General features: G+C 42.0%; 1 protein-coding gene across 1 annotated transcript; it reads left to right on the top strand.

Moving 5' to 3' along the window:
* The first annotated feature begins 1,003 nt into the window (after positions 1-1,003).
* On the top strand, positions 1,004-20,341 carry saga (S-antigen; retina and pineal gland (arrestin) a). The gene is made up of 15 exons (XM_079488579.1): positions 1,004-1,213; positions 4,446-4,509; positions 7,342-7,402; positions 8,598-8,642; positions 9,457-9,656; positions 10,375-10,434; positions 11,870-11,937; positions 12,080-12,197; positions 14,309-14,393; positions 14,807-14,879; positions 15,284-15,421; positions 15,618-15,695; positions 16,141-16,161; positions 17,659-17,711; positions 20,070-20,341. Exons 2-15 carry the CDS (start codon positions 4,471-4,473, stop codon positions 20,330-20,332), a joined length of 1,302 nt encoding a protein of 433 aa, XP_079344705.1. The 5' UTR covers positions 1,004-1,213; positions 4,446-4,470; the 3' UTR covers positions 20,333-20,341.
* The last annotated feature ends 1,584 nt before the right edge of the window (positions 20,342-21,925 follow it).

Genomic DNA, 21,925 nt, shown 5'->3' with positions numbered 1-21,925 from the left:
TGTGGGACCGACTAGTCACTACCCAGGGCAAGGAAGGACACAACACAGGGCAGCTTTCTTAAGTACTGGTTTATTCCTCTCAGTTCAGGAAATAATTCACAATAATATTACTTTACAGTGGGGCGACGGTGGCTCAGGGGTAGAGTGGCTGGATGGTAACCGTAAGGTTGCCAGTTCGAACACGGGCTCCCGCAGAGTTACTGTCGAAGTGTCCTTGAGCAAGACACTGAACCCTTATTGCTCCCGATGTGCTAGTTGGTGCCTTGCATGGTTTCTGCTGCCATCAGTGTATGAATGGGTGAATGTAATGCACAATCTCTGTAAAGCGCCTTGGATAAAGGCGCTATATAAATTTACCATTTACAGTACACAGGAGAGCAGATGGCTCTCCACTGTCCGGACAGAAGCTCTCTCCTGAGTGTTTGTGGAGATGACTGATTTAACCTGTTGTGCCTTGATCAAGTCCATGCACAACAGGTGCGCAGCCACACCCAGCTCGAGTCCAGTTCTAGTTTAACTCAGGCCAGGTGTGACTGCTTAAATCAGTCATCCTCCAGCTCACAGCATGCTTTTAAAAAGACGAGTGAGTGTGCAAATGATAAAGTACAATTTATTTTGAATATCAGTGCGTGGCTGTATTAAATGTCCGACTTAAAATAAAATAAAATTGAAGATTTTCCCCACCTTTTTATTTAATTCTATTTGATATTGCTATTAGTGAAGATAGCAGATCTATAAATTACGGCGATATCACTATATTTGAATTAGGGCTTAAGTGGTTAATTTGCAATGTACTGTACTTTTCCCTTCCTTGAAACCACAGGAGGTTTCAAGGAAGGGAAAAGTACAGTTGCGTGTGGTCTCTGTATCTCTCTCTCTCTGATCTCTCTCTCTCTCTCTCTCTCTCTCTCTCTCTCTCTCTCTCTCTCTCTCTCTCTCTCTCTCCATGTTAAATCCTATGCTGTGCTGAGCTAGGGGGAACCAGTCCCAATCCTCTCAGCCTCAAGAAGTCTACATGTGAGCCAACTCCTGCTGTCTGTCTGTTTATCTCTCTGGATGCCATTTTGGTTGAGAAGTGGAGAGGCCGGAGTCGAAAGTTTACACCAGGCTCACCTGATTGGCTAACAGTGCTAACGGACCGTAGGTACATATAGAGGTATCCATCCTGACCATCCCTCTGCTTCCATTCTGTATACACCAACTACTACAACAGGTCAGTGAGTGTCTACAGGTGCGTGTGTGCATGTATGCTGTGTGTGTGTGTGTGTGTGTGTGTGTGTGTGTGTGTGTGTGTGTGTGTGTGTGTGTGTGTGTGCGTGTGCGTGTGCGTGTGCGTGTGCGTGTGTGTGTGTGACTCAGTGGTAAGATACTGTAGATGTATCAAGTAGAAAGTGGTAGTGTTATGTATTGGTAGCGACAGTTTTGTTAGCGCTTCGATTGATTGAATACTTTATAAGACAGGAATGTAAACTGCACAGACGTACAGTAAAACATTTGGGCTAAATGGATAGTCCTGCATGGGGACTTGTTTCCATTGTGGTCCTATGAATGCAATTCACCAACAGAGCACTACAGTATACAGAGGAGGGGGGGGGGGATAAAAGGAATAACGGCAGCTGTTCATTTCAATGGGATTTAATGTCCATCTCCACTCCAGGTGGAGGTGCTTGTTCAGGCCAGTGTTTCACATCCTTGAATGCACTGCATTGTGGGTCGCAGACACATTTCTTATGGGTCCCTTAATTTTTTGTTATTTTCTTTTTCATTATTATTATTTCAAAATATTTTCAAATTGTATTCCCAAAAAAGTTACATTTTTCATGAATTAACAACAAATTCATTGAAGAAATAAAATAAATTCTAAGCAATTCCATAAATTAGAAAATAAATGTTTAGGAAGTAGTGAAAATAGTTAATCTGCAAGCTCACTACGTGGCCCAAAACGACGCATTGTTAGCTTGTAGATCGGCTATTTTCACTGCTGAAAGGTTGAAAGGTTTGGAAACCACTGCTTTTGTCCTTTAATGGATGATGTCAGGGCATTCCACATTACTGTGACAGCTCAGTAGATTATTTCAGTGTTTACGTGTTGTGATTGAATGTGTTAATTGTAGAACTTATGTTGGTACATTTAGCAGAGGTGCTAAAAATGTTGCAAAGGCAAAGTGCAGTTTAAGTATCCCAAGAATCTAACTATTAAAAAAAAAAAGTGTTTAAATTGTGTGTTCAGAAGGAAATGGTTAATCCCCCCCCAAAAAAATCATGGAGGCTGATTTGACCTTTCAGGCAAATAAATAAGTAAAGAAATATGTCCAAAACAATCTAATAATGCACTTTCGCTTTGTAGGACACTGGGCAGTATCCGAATAATCATTGCTCTATAGTGTTTGTTCAGTAACAGGGGGTCTGTCCGTTTCTTCTGCTTGTTAGTAAAACATCGATCAAAGATACTCTAGACGGGCCTGCCCCAAAGTTATTGGTGCAGCCATGCCCGGCAGCTGGAAAGTTCTCAACAGACCCGAAAATGAAGGCCCGGCCCTACCTGGGCCCTCATCAAACCCTGTACACTCAAGTACAGAATTAATTCGGGCTCTAATTACAAACGTCATGTGTTGACAGTATATTACAATTAGAGGTGTCCCAATACTCGGTATCGGAAAAGTATCGGTATCTGCCCATATTTGTCATATCGGGTCATATCGGTATCGGCGAATATGAAAATAAAATGTTGGGGCATGTGGAGTTTGCTTTCGAGTTGCCCAAACTGCAAGTGCACATACAGTATGAGTGAGGAGTCTGCTATTAACACAACACGAGATAGCTATAAACACAACACAAGATCACAACACTGGTATCGGTATTCAGTATCGGTATCGGCAAACACAGAAATTGTGGTATATTCGGGAACGAAAAAGTGTATCGGGACATTCCTAATTACAATGTGTTGATTTTGCAAAAGCAGGACATGATGTTAAAGAGCCAAAATGCCTGCGGACTCTGCATGGCAGGGGTGTCCTCCTCCCTGAACCAGGCTTGCACCTGACCAGTGACCACATACCTAGTAATGGAAGAATTTAGCACTGTGCTTCTATGATGTTGAGACAGCTGGACAGACACATCATCACCAGAGTTGTTGTGTGGGCTCCTAGACTTTCACCAACGTTTTGCTGACTTATAGAACCACAATGTCTCTATAGGCTCAGAAGTGTATTATGGCATCCCCGAAACACCTCCCTCTGCATCTGTCTTGCTTCCATATTTGGGAGACCAGCTGGGGTCATTCCTTTTCAGCCTCTTGATGTTTCCTTGATGGCCTGGCATATAGGACTTGCCCCGGATGCCCAGGTATTTTAATAGCCTCACGTTTGAACTTGCCACAAAGCCCCGGCATCCAACTTTTGCTGCATGGACAGACCTTTGCTCCATCCCCACTGTTCTGCCTCCGCTGCAAGATATTAGCATTGTGTGCTTTCAAAGGCTTCTTGTACACTACATTATACAGCACATTATACAGTTTGTGGGTCAGGAGTCAGGACCCATTTGTGGGTTGCGGACACATTTTTATGGGTCACAAATGTCCCTTTACTTTTTGTTTCCTACATTTTGTTTTTAGTTACTAGATCTAGTTTTACATCTGCTATTTTCACTAGTTTGGGTCCCGGGCAAAATCTCATTTCTCTTTTGGGTCTCGTCTCGAGATAACACGTTTTGGGGACCACTGCTGTACAACATTCTCCAAAGGGACTGTGAGCTCTACAAAGTACAACTTGAGTCGGACGACAGGACTCATCAGGGTCATCTCCACTCTCACTTTGTTGCATTCGAACTCCTCTGCGAGGCCAGAGAGGGACCGCTACTCATAGCTCCCTGACCATGCAGGGCGACGCTGCTTACAGGCATCGAGGAATTTCTCACATGAGAGCTAATCATTATTATCATCCTCTCCATCTTCTCAATTCCTGTGAATGTGATGTCATTCTTGGTTAGTGGCCACCTAAGACGAGGTAGTAATCCGATCCGCAGGCACCAGCTTTTCAGCTTGCCGGGCAGCAGCATGGATTTGTCAATGACCTGACCTTTAATGAGTTTGTGCCTGAGTCTTTCAGCTTTGAGTCATACCATCTTCCTAGGAATTTGATCGGCTTTTCTGTCACGGTTGGGATAGTATTGGTTCTTGATCGATGAAGAAACTGTGTTCAATCAGTTTGCCTTTGACTATAGAGGTGCTGACAGTATATATGCCTGAAGAAGGCAGTTAGCTGCCGAAACATTGTTTTTCATTACTCTGCGTCCAGAATAAAATATTCAAATTGTCTCTTGAAAACGATCAATATTATGTGTTGACACTGATGTCAACACATAATATTGACTGTACAATGCAACATTGTTAGAATGTGTATCTCTAACTCTCTGTGTCTATCTCCCTCCCCTCTTCTCTCATCCAGATATAACTGACACAAACCAAAGAAGATGGCCAGGGTTTTCAAGAAGATTTCCAAGGACAAGTCTGTGAGTCTGGTCATGAATAAAGATCAAACTAGAAAGATGCAATCCTGCGGAATTGCGAGTGTGGTTGCCTATCTCTATAGGAAATGGAATATTGTTCAATTAGAAGAGTTGAGTTGTGTATGTCACTGTACTGTCCAATCAGATGAGGGCAAAGCGCACAAATGCCTTGGGAAGAGTTCCGAATCGCTAGTCAATCGGAGGGGAGAGTAGAGAGTTATGTAAACGTTTCTGAGGGGTGCTAGCCCCTCCTATGTCCAGCTTTGAGGGTTTGTGCACACACAAACATTGTGTTAACACAAACATTGAATGCCATTGACAATGAATGGCCAGCTTTGAGTGTTCACAAACATTGTGTACCACCCGAATCCAGATGCACTACATTGCATCCACGCAACTGTCCCATTTACTGTACAAATATTGTTTATGATCACACCACCATCCAACTGCCCAGCTTGCTGTGACGTCAAAATCGTCACAACTTTCCACAACACCTTCCCCAAAGACTCCACCAGCACAGAGCACAGCCATCCGAGGGTCCCTCCTCCTTTCACCCCTTGCTTATTACGGTGCTGCTGTGTGACACACACACACACACACACACACACACACACACACACACACACACACACACACACACACACACACACACACACACACACACACACACACACACAATGCAATCGCCCACTCCACAAACAAGACACATACAACAACGACCCATGCTTGCCACCGACAAGTAGATGGGAATACTCCGACATCACCTCCAAAAACACACATCAAGCCACGCAGACAACGCGCTTCACTTTGATGATACACGTGCCGCCAATTAAGCATCAGTGTTTCACTCGCGCAACAGCAACCGGTAATCATGTTGCATGCGGGTGCTTCTGCAAACTTCTGTCTGTGCGTGCTTGCGGGTGCTTCTGCAAACTCTAAAACATGCCACTTCATGTGAAAACTATTGCAGACCCCTGCGCTACAGTATAGTATAGTATGGTATGGTATGGTATGGTATGGCATGGCATGGCATGGCATGGCATGGCAGGGTAGGGTACAGTACAGTACAGTACAGTACAGTACAGTACAGTACAGTACAGTACAGTACAGTACAGTACAGTACAGTACAGTACAGTACAGTACAGTACAGTACAGTATGGCGTGGTGTGGCGCTAGGGCCGGTCGAGTTCTAGTTATTATTATTATGCCAACATTTTTTTTAGCAATCTGTAAAATAAATGCTTACTAATACATTTCTTTTAATTCTAAATTTTATCCCACGATTTTGCAACCCAGCGCCCACAGCGTCCCCAGCGGGAATCGAACCCAGGACCTTCTAGCTAGACTGTGCCACCGTGCCCCGTACTAATACATTTCTTCACCAATGTGTTCATAAAGGTGTCTACTGTCTACTGCACCTCTCAATTAGTCCAATCCAACTCTGAGAAAGTTTCCATGTGGGAGCCAATCAAAGTTAGGGCAGGCTATACCCATGAGGGTCTGGGCCAAATACTGGAAAAATACTGCAATTGGCCAATATGAGCTTGTGGGATGTCTAATTAGGGGGGTTGTGGGTATGCTGAATCCATTCCAGTCCAACTATTAATTTTAGTAACAATGACTCCCTCCATGTAATCGGCCACACACGCATACTTTTCAGACAGACTCTTTGTAGTGGCCATAATTTTTGAGGGGCCCTCCTATGTCCAGCTTTTAGTGTGTGTGTAAACATAAACTTACACAAGCATTAAATGCCATTGATAATGAATGGCCACTTATACGTCATAGTGTAAACACAAACATTAAAAGCTGGACATAGGATGTGCTTGGTCCGAATGAGATGTTGTAGGCCTACATGTATGATAATGTATGATGATAAGAGCGCCCCTCACTTCACACGGGTGAATCCATCTATTACCATTATGTTGCAGTCATGCAACCTTTCCTCGGTAGCATACATTATGCAAACAATACTTTTTGAGTGGTGTAAACCACTCCTACAACTGGCTTTGTTAGTCTGTCTGTCTGTCTGTCTGTCTGTCTGTCTGTCTGTCTGTCTGTCTGTCTGTGCAGACAAAATGAGCATGGTTGCTACGGTCACCAAGTTCACCCAGGTGTGATTTCATTACGTCAGACCACAGCTGATCAGGCTATATAAGACCTTACACCACTCAGTTCACACGGGTGTGATTTTTTTTTCTTCAAACACCTACAGTACTTCATTGTTCTTTTCGGCAGTGATGAGAAAAGATCCAGAGGCAGAATACCTAAAAGAGCACAGGTTGAAACAGTATCAATCAGTATGCGGAAACAAAGGCCCAAAAACTCATCATCTCAGAGTAATTAATTTTATTAGATGTCAAGATGTTTGTCTCCTGTAACAGGTTAAGCAAGTTATTTTTGGACACACTTTCACATTTAGAAGGAAATGCTGACAGAAAATTGACAGAAGGCAGGAGAGATATGTACTGTAGCAGACGTTATCATCCAAACATTTGTCATGGTAGTTGGTAGTAGTTATTCCCACAGCACCTGAGTGACATGTTTTCGTAAACTGTTTTTAGGACCCTGGGGTGCGTTCGGAAATGCGCACTGGGAATGTGCTCAGTTTATTGAGTGCACTGGGTGGTCACGTCATAGACTAGACCGTACTGAGTGTGGCTTATTTACGAACGACCAGTTAAAACAACACACCTTCCTGTAATTCAAAAGTAATTCATAACATTAGCCTACCTGCTGTTGGTCTACATGTTATATGCGTAGGTAATAAATTAATAATAAAGCTCAAATGACCAATTTGTACCGTATGCTGATCTATTGTTTTTTCTCTTTCAGGTTGGAGTCTACATGGGGGGAAGAGACTTTGTTGACCATGTGACTCATGTGGACCCAGTGGGTGAGTAAATTAAATGAAAAATGCATACAACATAATTGTTGTTGCTGAAAAATATATGCTCTTAATTAGCCTACAAAATGGTGATGTTTCGCCCCACATCTGATTGAGACAGAGATAAGAGACAGACTACACAGATGGATCACACACAGGTACAGACTACACAGATGGATCACACACAGGTACAGACTACACAGATGGATCACACACAGGTACAGACTACACAGATGGATCACACACAGGTACAGACTACACAGATGGATCACACACAGGTACAGACTACACAGATGGATCACACACAGGTACAGACTACACAGATGGATCACACACAGGTACAGACTACACAGATGGATCACACACAGGTACAGACTACACAGATGGATCACACACAGGTACAGACTACACAGATGGATCACACACAGGTACAGACTACACAGATGGATCACACACAGGTACAGACTACACAGATGGATCACACACAGGTACAGACTACACAGATGGATCACACACAGGTACAGACTACACAGATGGATCACACACAGGTACAGACTACACAGATGGATCACACACAGGTACAGACTACACAGATGGATCACACACAGGTACAGACTACATAGATGGATCACACACAGGTACAGACTACACAGATGGATCACACACAGGTACAGACTACACAGATGGATCACACACAGGTACAGACTACATAGATGGATCACACACAGGTACAGACTACACAGATGGATCACACACAGGTACAGACTACACAGATGGATCACACACAGGTACAGACTACACAGATGGATCACACACAGGTACAGACTACATAGATGGATCACACACAGGTATAACAACGTTGGCAATCAGCATACAGATTGATTGCAGTGATAACCATCAATAACCATCATCACAAGGGAGACAATAAGGCAGGAAGAGAGGAATACAGTATATGAACGTTTAATCGATAAATCGAAATTCCAAAAATATGGCATGGGTAAAAGCCCTTAATTTAATTCAGCTTATCAACATTTTATTTTAATTTGTTTTTGGGGGAATGCAGTTCTTATATGACACGAAGCTAAGAAGACCATATGGTTCTTTGTTACTCTACTCATTATAAGTTGGGGGTCCTGAGCTGTGCTTATTTCCATTCCTGTTTCCTCATGAGTGAGTTTTGACCTGTACCTCTCCTCACCACTAGATGGCATCGTCCTGGTTGACCCTGAAGCCCTGAAGGGAAGAAAAGGTCAGTAGGTTGCGACTCACGACCCCTGCGATTTAGCAGAGAGAACCAAAGATACTGTATACTTATAATGCTTTTTTAAACGTTTCATTTCATTTTGAGTTGTTTTGATACTCCTCATTGCATAGCCTATACTATTTTGATTGATTGATTGATTGATTGATTGATTGATTGATTGATTGGTTGATTGATTGATTGATTGATTGATTGATTGATTGATTGATGGATGGATGGATGGATGGATGGATGGATGGATGGATATACAATACAATACAATACAATACAATACAATACAATACAATACAATACAATACAATACAATACAATACAATACAAGTAGCAGCAAATGTACAGGTAGGCCTATATTTGGTGCAGCCAGGAGGGTGTTCAAATGCATTTTAAGGTGATCCATTCTTTTCGTTTAGTGTCGAGTTTTGTCAGGGAGTCGATATGTTTAATGGCTAGGGTAAGGTATTCTAATTTTGGCAGCAAAATAGAATGCATTTTTCCCCATATGTTATTGTGGGAACGAGGTCAGATGAGCTCCCTGGTGTTATGCCCATGGGCATCACTCACTCTAGAGAGCAATGTTGTTTCCCCAAAAAGTGGGTCGAGACTCAGGCGACCCATGTTTATAACTTTTGTTTTGAGTTGTGGAAATTGCAGATCTCACTATAGTTTGGGTCCCGGCAAACGTTTACTTTCTCTTTTGGGTCTTGAGCTAAAAGTTATGAGGGAGAAGTAGTTTGACAGGTAGGCCTATGAGCATTGAGCAGTGAGAGAACTGATCCTCTGGTGTCTCTTTGCTGCCATCTAGCGTGGGTCAGGATTTCCTGCACTTTCAAGTACGGCAGGGACGATGAGGATGTGTTGGGCATCGCCTTTCGCAGGGAGCTGTACCTGGTCACCCGCCAGGTGTATCCGCCGCTAATGGACAGAGAAAAGGGCATCCACACCAGCATGCAGCAGAGGCTGCTCAACAAGCTGGGAGACAACGCTTACGGCTTCTTCTTTGAGGTGAGAGCCAGTGATATTGATTGATTGACATTTGTATTTCACAGTAGGCCTATGCAGAATGGGACATAGGCCTACATTTCAAACGAAAGCATTGAAGTCAGTACAAAAACAATTACTTCGTGGACGAACCATGATTAAGCACTAACACTTGTTTACAACAGGGACAGGGTCCACCATGTATACCCATGTATACATTAAGTAAGTATTTTGACAGGTATACATGAGTATTTAGGACGCTTGCTGGGTGATCAGACCACTCCCCCCCTCTAGTGGTGTAAACTGCCAAGCACTTCCGGCCTACCTGTCAAAATACTATGTCAACGAAGTCCAAGAGTTCCACAAACCACATTCAACCCAGATTCGGCTCAAACAATTAAGGGGTTAAACTAATTTGGCTTCTATGGCACTAAAATGTGGAACGCCCTACCAACAGCCGTTAAGAAATGTGAATCCCTATAGACTCCTTCAAAACTGCTCTCAAAGGGCTGCAAATCGAAACTGGCTCTTGTAAAAAAAGTTAAAGTCCCCACCCCCCCAATCAATCAATCAATCAATCAAGCAATCAATCAATCAATGTGAAGGCGGAAGTGACAAACTGCCTATAACACAGTATGGCATGCCCTAGTATCCCCCTTCACGCCCAGTGTCCATACTGTACACATACAGTAAAAAACAAGTATTGTATTCTTTATAAGACATGGTTTCTTTTTCAATTCAGCTCCCAGACAACCTGCCTTGCTCAGTGGGTCTCCAGCCTGCACCAAATGATGTCGGCAAGGTAAGACTCTTCTGGCTGAGGAATCAATCTTACGACCTTTAAAAAGATCCCTGGCTAATAAGACAAATATGTCTTAAAACATTATACTTGCCCTCTATCACGTCATATGCTCATATGTCTATATGTATATGTCTATATGTATGTATATATAATTTCTGAGTTGATTAGTGGTATAATGTGGTATAATAGTGGTATAATGTGGTTACTCGGGTGGTTTGATGCGTATGTCCCTTTAATCCACCCGACACTGAAACATTACGTTCGTAAACCAATTATACCCTGGTATTGGTACATATCTTCATCACGTCATGGGACATACGCTTCGTAGCATGACGGAAAACATACCTGCTTCCGTATGTCCCGTGCCAGCATATGACGTCATATCATATGCTGCTAAGGGACATTGGTACATATCTTCATCACGTCATGGGAACGTAATACGTCCTAAAGTTAATATGAGCATCAAAGCAATCTTTAAAATATTTTTGAGTGGTGCAAACCACTCCAACAACCAGCTTTGTCTGTTTGTGTCTATGTATGTATGTGTACCTGTACGTGTGTGTACCTGTACGTGGGACCCAAAAAAATGAGCATGGTTACTATGGTCACTGACATTACGTCAGACCACAGCTGATCAGGCTATATAAGACCTTGCACCACTCAGTTCACATGGGTGTGATTTTTTTATTAGCATGTGCATTCCATAATTCCATAGAGCTGGACCACACATGAACATATGACATCATCAACTTGCGACAGGAGCAGTCCCTATTGAGTGAAATATTCTCTATTTATGAAAGAAATAAAATATTTTGTATTTATTTTAATTTTTGAGTGGTGTAAACCACTCCTACAACTGGCTTTTGTGTGCAGAAAAAAATGAGCATGGTTGCTATGTTCAAAATAATTTCTGACGTAATTAAATCACACCCGGGTGAACTGGATGACCGTAGCAACCATGCTCATTTTTCTGCACAAAAAAAGCCAGTTGTGAAATCACATCCGGGTGTGATTTCATTACGTCAGATCAGAGCTGATCAGGCTATATAATACCTTACCTTATATAATACCTCACATCGGACAAAAACTCCAGCTGAATCAACTTCATGGTCACAAATCATCACATCAGAAGACGACCCTACCTAGCCAAAGATCTTTAAAGATCTTTGGCTAGGGTGTGATTTCATTACGTCAGACATTACGTCAGACCACAGCTGATCATGCTATATAAAACCTTACACCACTCAGTTCACACGGGTGTGATTTTTTTAGTAATAGAGGGCAATTATAATGTTTTAAAACATATTTGTCGTATTAGCCAGGGATCCAGGGTTGCAAATGTAGCCTAATGGTTGCTGTCATAAAAAATATATAATATATATATATATATATATATACTGTATATATATACTGTATATGTGTCATGTGTCTGCAGCATTGTTGCGTGGAGTTTGAGATCAAAGCTTACGCTGCTGAGACCCCAAATGAAAAAGTACGCAAACGGTGAGTAGGATATAATTATCTTCTCACATTAAACACAGCATTACTAGTATTTGCTTGATGTCAACATAAAGGTTACAGAATGTCGGTGGATGGATGACATGACCATTTTAAAGAGCTTATAATTCATGTTTCTGTCCGTCAGGAGCACAGTGAGACTTATCATCCGGAAGATCCAATATGCCAGTGAGGTTGAGGGTCCGGCGCCCTCTCTTGAGAACACCAAGAACAACGTGACCCTTCTGGCCAGCCTGGACAAGCAGGTATAGGATATCATGCCATCTCAGGCACAGACATAGAAAAGTAGACGCCTCTTCCGGCTCTGGGGCGTTTGCTCTCAAGTGAGGGCAAGCTTCCTTGGTTGGTGCTATAGTCTCGCATATCCAGACAACTATGCGAGAGGCAACAGTCTGGCAACGCAAGACTAGTAGCCTCGAAAGACTAGTGCTTCACAGAAGCTTCCAATGAACTGCAGCGACCAATGAGGCATCTATTTGTGAGGGGCGCTAGCCCCTCCTATACAGGTTTAATGCGTGTTTTACATCACCATTACATCACCTAATCAACACGAGTTAGACTTTAATGTATTACCGCCCCTCACTTCACACTGGTGTGATCTATGATCTCAGGGACCTATAGTAGGCCTACAGCATTGGGCGTAGGCATTTCCTATCAATTACACACCCCGTGAAGCCTTGAATGGATACTTTTTACCAGCTGCTATGAAATAGCAAGCTGAGTCTATCATCGATAGTCTAGGCTAAACTTCCACTCGCTCGAGCCATTGAGTTATAATTACTCTATGCTATTATATGACGTACGGTGTGACTGAAAAGTGAAAAAACTGATTTCCGAGTTAACAATGCAGCACACTGGGACAAGTGACTGTCATACACTTGGTGGCAGCAGCGGTGGCCGAGTGGATAGCGGAGCGGTCTTGATACCGGAAGGTCGCCAGTTCGAATCAGCGGTCCGACACGTTAAAATGACCACCGCTGAAGTGCCCTTGAACAAGGCATTGAACCACTACGATGAAATGTGTTCTATGAGCAGGGCCTGGCTGGAAACAAGTTCTTGAGCTTAGCCCAGATACCCTGGGTAAATATAGTAATCATTGTCTCCACCAGGCCGAAGGCATGGGGAGGGAGTATGTTTTGCACTCCGTCCGTCCGTCCGTGTGTCCGTCCGTCCGTCCGTCCGTGTGTCCGTCCGTGTGTCCGTCCGTCCGTCTGTGAACAGCTAATCTCTGGCACCGTTGGCTTGATCGCAGCCATACTCTGCACACACACTCCCTGGATGCCAGAGCTGAACCTCTGCTCCAAAGTTTTCACATTGGCCTGTTATAGCGCCACCAGGAGGCTGCTTTGTGCAAAACAAATGTTTTGACAGTACACCTACAGATTTTGTCCAAACATTACGCAAATTGGTACACAGTCTCTCTAGAGCCATTCAACGAAACGGGTCTTTCAGATTTTTCAGACTCCATCCTGATTGGCTACGATTGGCTTCCAAAGTTCGCAGGAGTGCTCCGTTTCAAACAAAATGCTGCAAATCATGAACACATCGTGTGATTTCCGTGAAATATTGCACGCACATTCCCACTAGGCCGAGGAAGAAATGCCACTTGAATATTTTCAACTCAGCCTCATGGTGGCGCTATAACTGTCCGATTTGTGTTTTTACCTATAACTGCACCGATCTGTGTAAAACCATGTATGCACACTCCCTAGAGGCCAAGGAAAAACCTTTGCCTGGAATTTTTCACATCTGCTCTTTATAGCGCCACCAGGAGGCCGACATATGTAAAACACATTTTCTAATATTACTCCTTCAGATTTTATCCAAATTTCATGCAAATCGGTACACATGCTCTCCATAGTCATGTGATCATGTAATTTGTTTGATTTCTCATAATTATCCATCCTGATTGGCTACGATTGGCTTCTAAAGTTTTCAGGAGTAGCCCGTTTTGTACCCGTTTTGTACAAATCGCCACAACTCCTCAACGCAGCATCCGATTGTGGTGAAACTGTGCATGCCTATTCCCACTACTAGGCTGAGGAAGAAATGCCACATGACAGTTTTCAAATCAGCCTCATGGTGGCGCTACAACAGGCCAAGTTGCGTCACACACACACAAAACCCCAAATAAATAAAATGTTTATATTACTCCTAAACATTTTTCCAAACATCACACACACTCCTATCCTCCTGGTGGAGACCTGTGCCCAGAAGGGCACTTTTTCTAGTTTCATTTCATTTCATACTACGGTATAAATAGGCTTAACCACATTAACGTGGTTTAACATGTCCTTAGCCTATAGGTGAACATGCCCAAAGTCCAAAAACATAAAACTCCAATTCCTTTTTCCAGACCTACTACCATGGGGAGACAATGACTGTGCACGTGAAAGTCACAAACGGCTCCGGCAAGAACGTGAAGAACATCATACTAACTGGTGAGGACACAGTTCTCCAGGTACTCTGGTACTACTCTGGTAATCTGATCTGACTGTTATAACTCTGGTGGTTCTAGTAGTACCCTTAGTACGGCTGCTGGTTTTCTATCCTATACCAGGACCCTATAGTCATTCTGCATACTAACACCCCAATAATACTGAATTTAGATTATGACGGAAATTGGATTCTACACGTTTGCATAGCATGTAGTAGGCCTAGTAGTAGTAGTAGTAACAGTAGTGCAATTTTAGAAATAAATTCAGTAAATTAATTGTAAATGCAGCTGTGAATGTTCGCCCCAATGCATAGAGAAGGGACGCTTAGTAGGGAGTCGGGACTGGTTAGCGAACTGTTCTCAGACTCACATTTCATCTTTGTCTGTCCACCTGTCCCCATCTCCTGTCTCTCCAAGTGGACCAGGTGGCCACTGTGGTGTTGTACACCAATGACAGCTACGCCAAATGTGTCGCCATCGAAGATACTGGGTAATGGTCTGCGACATTTTCATCTTCATCTTGTACACTTTTGTTGGTGACAGTTATACTTGTAACGGAGGGCCATGCAGGTATTCCAGCGGTTCCCAAACCTTTTTGGCCATGCACCCCCTGTTAACTCCTGACCTAGCTGACGCACCCCCCCACATGGAAATATAAATTGCATAAGCTTATAGATATATTTCCTATATATATATACACATATATACACACATACTTCAATTACTTTTGGACATATGAGGTTTCCACCCATGCACAGCAACAATATGTGTACATAATAACTAGATGTAGTGTTTCCCATTGGGATTCTAAAAATAAGATTCTCATGTTTGAAGGCTTACGGTAGCCTACATGGTAATGAAAGGGTTTCTGATTGTGGATTCCTATTGGTTCAGAGAGACGGTGGCCGCAGGAGAAAGCCTGGAGAAGGACTTCACCATCCTTGCGCTATTGGCCTACAACACAGAGAGGCGGGGCATAGCGCTTGATGGACAGCTGAAGCACGAAGACACCAACCTGGCTTCATCCAGCGTGTGAGTATATAATTATGCTGTCCCCAGTCCCCACAAAGAAACATAAAAACAAGCAACAATAGAGTACATTACATTACACAGGGAAAGTGTATAATCTCTGAGCAAAAAACTGTCAAAATCTTAAACCATTATCTCCTATTATTTGAATATAGAAATGTTGGATGATAAACAGGTATGTATTGTTTGTGTGTTCCAGTATAAAGGAGGGTGTAGAGAAGGAAGTGATGGGACTCATGGTTTCATACAAACTGGGAGTCAAACTTGTTGTGGGCGGGTAAGTTATGTGTGTGTGTGTGTGTGTGTGTGTGTGTGTGTGTGTGTGTGTGTGTGTGTGTGTGTGCGTGCGTGCGTGCGTGCGTGCGTGCGTGCGTGCGTGCGTGCGTGCGTGCGTGCGTGCGTGCGTGCGTGCGTGCGTGCGTGCGTGCGTGCGTGCGTGCGTGCGTGCGTGCGTGCGTGCGTGCGTGCGTGCGTGCGTGCGTGCGTGCGTGCGTGCGTGCGTGCGTGTCTTTTAAGACCAAACCAAACCAAAGGGTTGGGTTGGGACAAAACGTTTTTTAATGTAGACCACACCAATGCAACTCATTGCAACTCAATTAATTGCATTGGCGTGGTTTACCTTAAAACACGTTTTGTCCCAACCCGACCCTTTGGTGTGGTTTGGGCTTTACACTGTAATCCTAATCTTTCTGTTCCTAACGGTCATCCTAATCTCTTCACAGGCTGATGGGAATGGGAGCCAGGTAGGGCTCATCCATGTCATACATCTATGATTACATACATACATGACTGTATAGTGTATTTTGTTTATTATTTGTTGTTTGTATTTGCTTATTATATCGTTGCTGTCGGGCAGAAACCAGCAATCGCCAGTGCTATTACACCCTTTGTGTGTGGGTTTTACAAATATTGAACCAATTAAAAATGATTAAAAAGCGCTTCTGGCTAAACATCCTAACTCCATTTGGAGTGGTTGTCGTCCAACTTGTGGAGTTAGGTTGTTGTTGTGCATCATTGATTCATTAGAATGACACACAGGAAAAAAAATACTTATTCACATTTATGGTCAAAAACCTCTTAACTCCACTTCCTCCACTTCCTCTTAACGCCACCATAGAAAATTTGATGAGACAATGTTGTTTTGTTCAAAAAGCATGTTTTCTGAAAAGTTAGTATTTTGCACATAGCTGGTTTCTGTCCGACAACAGAGATATGTACAGTATCTACAATGCCATGCTAAACCCCTTATCCCTATAAACTACTTTTTTACTATTTTGAAAAACAATTTTGAATATTTAAAGTAGACAATAAGTAATACACTGTCCGGATGTCATCTTGAATGAGATTAAAAACGGAGTAGTTCTTTAATCAAAACCAGCTGTGGACAATGAATGGGAATGATGGGAATCAAACTGGTGGGAATCAAACTGGTGAGCTTCATTTTTATTGGCTTTTATTGATGTGTATCTCTACACGTCATCACGCAGCACGTTTTCATTTTCAAGAAGTAATTTAAAAAATATTTTATGGATTTTTGATATAAAAACACAAAAATTAGAGTTTGCCCATTTTTTGGCATCCATTGTTTGGTATGCCCACATGATGACCACGGATATGGTCTAAAAGTATGAAAAACGTATTTTTCATTTCACTACACCTACCCTGTAAGACCCAACGATGCTTCTCGGTAACATTTTTATTTTAATTAATTACTTAATTATTCTTTTTCTGTTCTTTTTTCACCTAAACATCATCATTGATGTTCATTGTTTAGTCTTGCAATGCCATTGGTCATGATATTTGCATATAAATACCCCCCACAGAGGCACAAATTTACACAACTTCAAAATCTCTGGACATTGTTTTAATCAAAATTGACCTATGACCTTTAATCTTTAACCCTGATAAAAGTAACTAAAATGCATGTAATACATATATTTGTGTGATCATTAGAATGTCTAGAAAGATATCCACCGAATGTAAATTATTAATTTATTATTATTATTTTAATAATTATTATAAATGTGCATACAATCTTCATAAAACTTTTCTTTTTTTTAACATATTTTTTCAACATAAGTCCTAGTAGTACAAAGTAGTAGTACGGTTTTAAGGGGTTTGGCATGGACGAAAATAGAGCCCTTAGTTCCTTTGCATTGCTATTTCACTCTGTGTCCGTGCATGCGTGCGTGTGAAGGGACCTTTGACCTTATTCTTCATTCTTTATTGGTTTGTTCCAGTGAGGTTTGTGTGGAGCTTCCATTTAGATTGATGAACCCAAAACCAAAACCAGGTAGGCCTACTTGCTGCTTGTTATATGCTCTCTTTTTGCAGGCTAATCAATACTTTCATATTTGTAGCTGATTTTATTGTGAAATATGTCATTGTTGTCAGCCAACAGTGTTGACAAATACACTTACCGGTAAATAATAACAGCTTAAGCTGAATTTTTGTCTTGAGATTGGGCTAAATTAAGAACATTTTTGATGATGTTCATGATGTGTTGTTCCACATGAGTTTTGGAATTACACACAGTAAAGTAAAAAAAAATATGGCAGCTTTAGGTGGACAGTATAGCTCATAGCTGCTATAGTTCTTGCTCAAATGTTAATCTGGATATTCCTTCACAATAATTGAGATCACGACTTCTCATTTTTTCCCTATTATTTATATTATTATTATTATTTATTAAACAAAGAGTAAGAGTAACAAAATGAATTAGACAGCCAACTAGTGCTGCACGATTCTTCACAAAATTAGATTGCATAGGTGTCTGAATCTAGATCTCAATCTTTTTTCGATTAATTGTGCAGCATAGTAGCTCAGCAGGCAGAGCTGTCTGAGAAGGTCCCTAGTTCAATCCTCTGCTTCTCCAGGCTTCATTTACCTGCTTAAGTGCCCCTTAGCCTCGGAGACCGCAGGCGTTTGTAGAAAGAAAAAAGCCTGGGAGAACTCCTCAGGAAACGTGGCATAGGAGCGCTAACCAATATGTGCAGAGGGGCGTCGCTCCAAATTTGGTGACGTCAGTGTTCTCCGCTGTGTTCTACAGGGGAGGGGACGGGGGAGGGGAGGCAGGCACATAGGTTGGTGAACCAATAGGGAGCCAGCGTCCGTTTCCAGCGCTAGTTTGTTCCGCCCCTCTATGCCCTTGCAGGCTAAGTGCCCTTGAGCAAGACAATGTACCTGTAACTGCTCCCCTGGCCGTTCATAGAGTGCTCACTCTGAGCAATTGCCAGTCAAGTCAGACAATTATCATTTCCCTTCTGGGTTAATGAGTTTTTATGAAAAATGTGTGGAAGGATGTGGTCATTGTAGTGTATGTGGGATGCGCCCATTTCCCAAATTAGAACATTGTGACAATGCTTTCTACTTCCTTGGCTTTAAGACTACAAACTGTAACAAACTATATATAACTCACATATCTTTCTTTTATCTATTTCTCTACCGCCTCTGCGGAGAAAGCGAGGTAAGCCTGTGTCATTCTGCCTGTTCATCTACCTGACAGGAACACATTATTATCTATTCCACCAACCCGCCTTACCTGTGTCTGATTAGCTCCCTGACGACGAGGTTAGGGTTCAAGTTAGGTTTAGGCATTCTTTCACTGAGGTTAGGTTTCTGTGTTAAGGACTTTTAGGGTAAAGATTCCATTTAGACATAGTTGCAAAAACGATAACTGTCAATCACAGCGACTCCCCCCCCCCAAACTGTCTGCTTCAACTTCACTTCAACTTCAACTATTTTTCCTTTCGGAAACTTATTTTGTGCAGTGGTAAAAGACAACAAGAAATCACAATACATACATACACACACAGTTACTACTGCTAAAGCAGCTAACTCCTCCACCTCTCCCCTTCTCATGCAAGTAGTTGACAATGAAGAGGCATATATACTTGAGGCCGTTTTGCAGTGTTTTAGAAAATATACAGTTTTCTTCCTGAAAATGTAATATTTTATTATATTTCCTGAAAAATTAACATTTTGGATTTTGCCCGACAGCAGAGATATAGGTAGTGCTTACAGTAATGCAGTAATGTATTATTTACCTGACAGGGGCATGCACTATATTAATCCTGGGTTATTTGTAGGACCATGAAGGACATGAGAATTGTGTTCTCAGAATGTCTTGAATTCTGTCTCTTCTTTTGTCCCACATCTTTCATTCCTTTTGTTTGTATCTGACATTGTCCCCTTATAACAGGTCACCCTCTAGCTATTTCTTTACCGTGTACCCTTTCATTCTTGTATAGATGAATACTAGATTATCTTGTATTTCTTCTTCTTTTTTTTTGCTTTTACAACCGTCTCGCTCGTGTCGCTTGGTGTCCACCTGCCTATCTTAATGTCCACCTGTCTCTCTGTCTCTCTGTCCGTCTGTCCATCCACCTGTTGTCTGTCTGTCTGTCTGTCTGTCTGTCTGTCTGTCTGTCTGTCTGTCTGTCTGTCTGTCTGTCTGTCTGTCTGTCTGTCTGTCTGTCTGTCTGTCTGTCTGTCTGTCTGTCTGTGTAACTATGTATGCGTGCGCGTGTGTGTGTGTGTGTGTGTGTGTGTGTGTGTGTGTGTGTGTGTGTGTGTGTGTGTGTGTGTGTGTGTGTGTGTGTGTGTGTGTATGCGTCTGTGTGTCCGCCTGTGCGTTCATCTATGTGTGTAGTGAACAGGAGGAGGAGATGGTGTTTGAGGATTTCCAACGCAGCGCCGCAAAGGGGCAGACTGCTGCTGATGATGAGGATGGAAATGTATCCGGGGGTGAAGACATGGCGCCCAAAGAGGGGTAGTAAAGGAAAGAAAGACGCAAGTAAAGAAAGACGCATCACACAACAGCACTTCAACGTTTTTCATTGTTCCTTTACCTCACGGAAATCAACGGCCACAACAACAAAAAAGCTAAAATGTGTAATCTGGGTAAATGTGTAATTTGAGCAAGGCTATACAATCTGAGTCAATATTTTATCTGAACATGATGTGAGTAAAACTGTAATCTATCTAAGGGTGTAACGTGAGCATGGTTTTAATCTGAGAGAAATAATAGGTTGTAATCTTGACTAAAGTTGTAATCTCAACATTGAGAGGCCCTGGCTGGATGTCTGTGTTGTGACATGGGTGTTTTTGGGTGATGTCATGTCACTTTCCAACAAGATTGAGTACCTCAACCTAACAGTTCACAGTAACTGTGAATACTGTGAATACTGTGAGTGCTGCGTGCATGTAGACGTACCTAATGACACTTAGGTGTCCAAGTCACCTCAACGTAAAACCAAAGAAGTTGATGGGAGAGTATTAGAGAAGCAATGATAATTGTTCAATTTAACTAGTGAGGATAGTAATAGGTGAAGATGGGGCAGGTTAGGGTTTTCTTTTTTTTTCGTAATCGCCAGCTCCACTATTCAGACCACATGAAAATCCATTACGTAGGCCTAATAAAGCTCTGCTTATTTATTTCTATAACTACAATAGAATATCATTTGTGAATATTTTATAACATAGGCTCTTAATCAGCAATTGTATCCAGTCAGAAGAGAGAACACCACATTTTTAGTGTTACAGGTACATTTTTGTCATTTTTTGTTTTGCTTCATCACTTCCAATTTCACTTGTTTATCCTGTAACGCTCTTTAACACTTTTTTATTTGATTCTTTTTTAAATATTGAGATATTAAAATGTCTTCCATTCAGATTTTCGAATATGGTTATATGTGTTATTGAGTAGTGGTGCTGTTGAGATCATTGTAATATGAATGTATGTTGTATGTATTTAAACACACTAGACCTGCATTGGATTTCAATTTGCTGAATGTGTTTTTGTGTAAATGACATTAAAGGCACATGTCTCCAATAATGTGTGTGATGTGCAATTAAAATGGCAGATCGTGCTACGAATCCAAAGAACAAAATTACACAGAATTAAAATGGCAGTTTTCAGGAGTAGTTGATGTTAAAATGAAATTTAATTTATATTTTTAGACAGAATTCACAAATTCAAGTATATAAGGGCTGAGGACGTAATGCCTGTTAAACAAATCTATTTGGCCTTCAAGTGCATTTTTGTGTGGCTGTGCATGCTGTTTTGTGTGCACACGCTTGCACATAATGATCATAGGACTATAGCGGTCATGCAAAGGACCGACACACAACCTCTCAGTCTCAGTTCTCAGCTCCGCAGCTTCGACCTTCTGTTTGTCTCTACATCCACCTTCCACAAAACCAAACAGAACCCAAACATCCCGCCCTTCAGGCATATAAGCCTACAATGCGACAGGGAAATGACATCAAAATCCCTAAGCCCCACACTGTCAGCCAATCCAGCCTGAATCAGATCTGTGCCACATCCAGATTGGAATCTGTTTTGTTTAAATAAGTCTAAACACAAACGAGTCACATGGAATCCAATTTTTACAAATGTGACTCCACATTCAGAGGTGGTTTCAAATCTGATTCAAGTCTGATTTCAGGAGATCTGTCTCAGTCTGAACACATTAACCTGATCTAAACTAGTTTGTGTTTAGACTT

Source organism: Electrona antarctica (genome assembly GCF_951216825.1).
Source record: "Electrona antarctica genome assembly, chromosome: 19".
NCBI classification, from domain to species: domain Eukaryota; kingdom Metazoa; phylum Chordata; class Actinopteri; order Myctophiformes; family Myctophidae; genus Electrona; species Electrona antarctica.
This window is presented reverse-complemented; position numbering and strand designations above follow the sequence as displayed.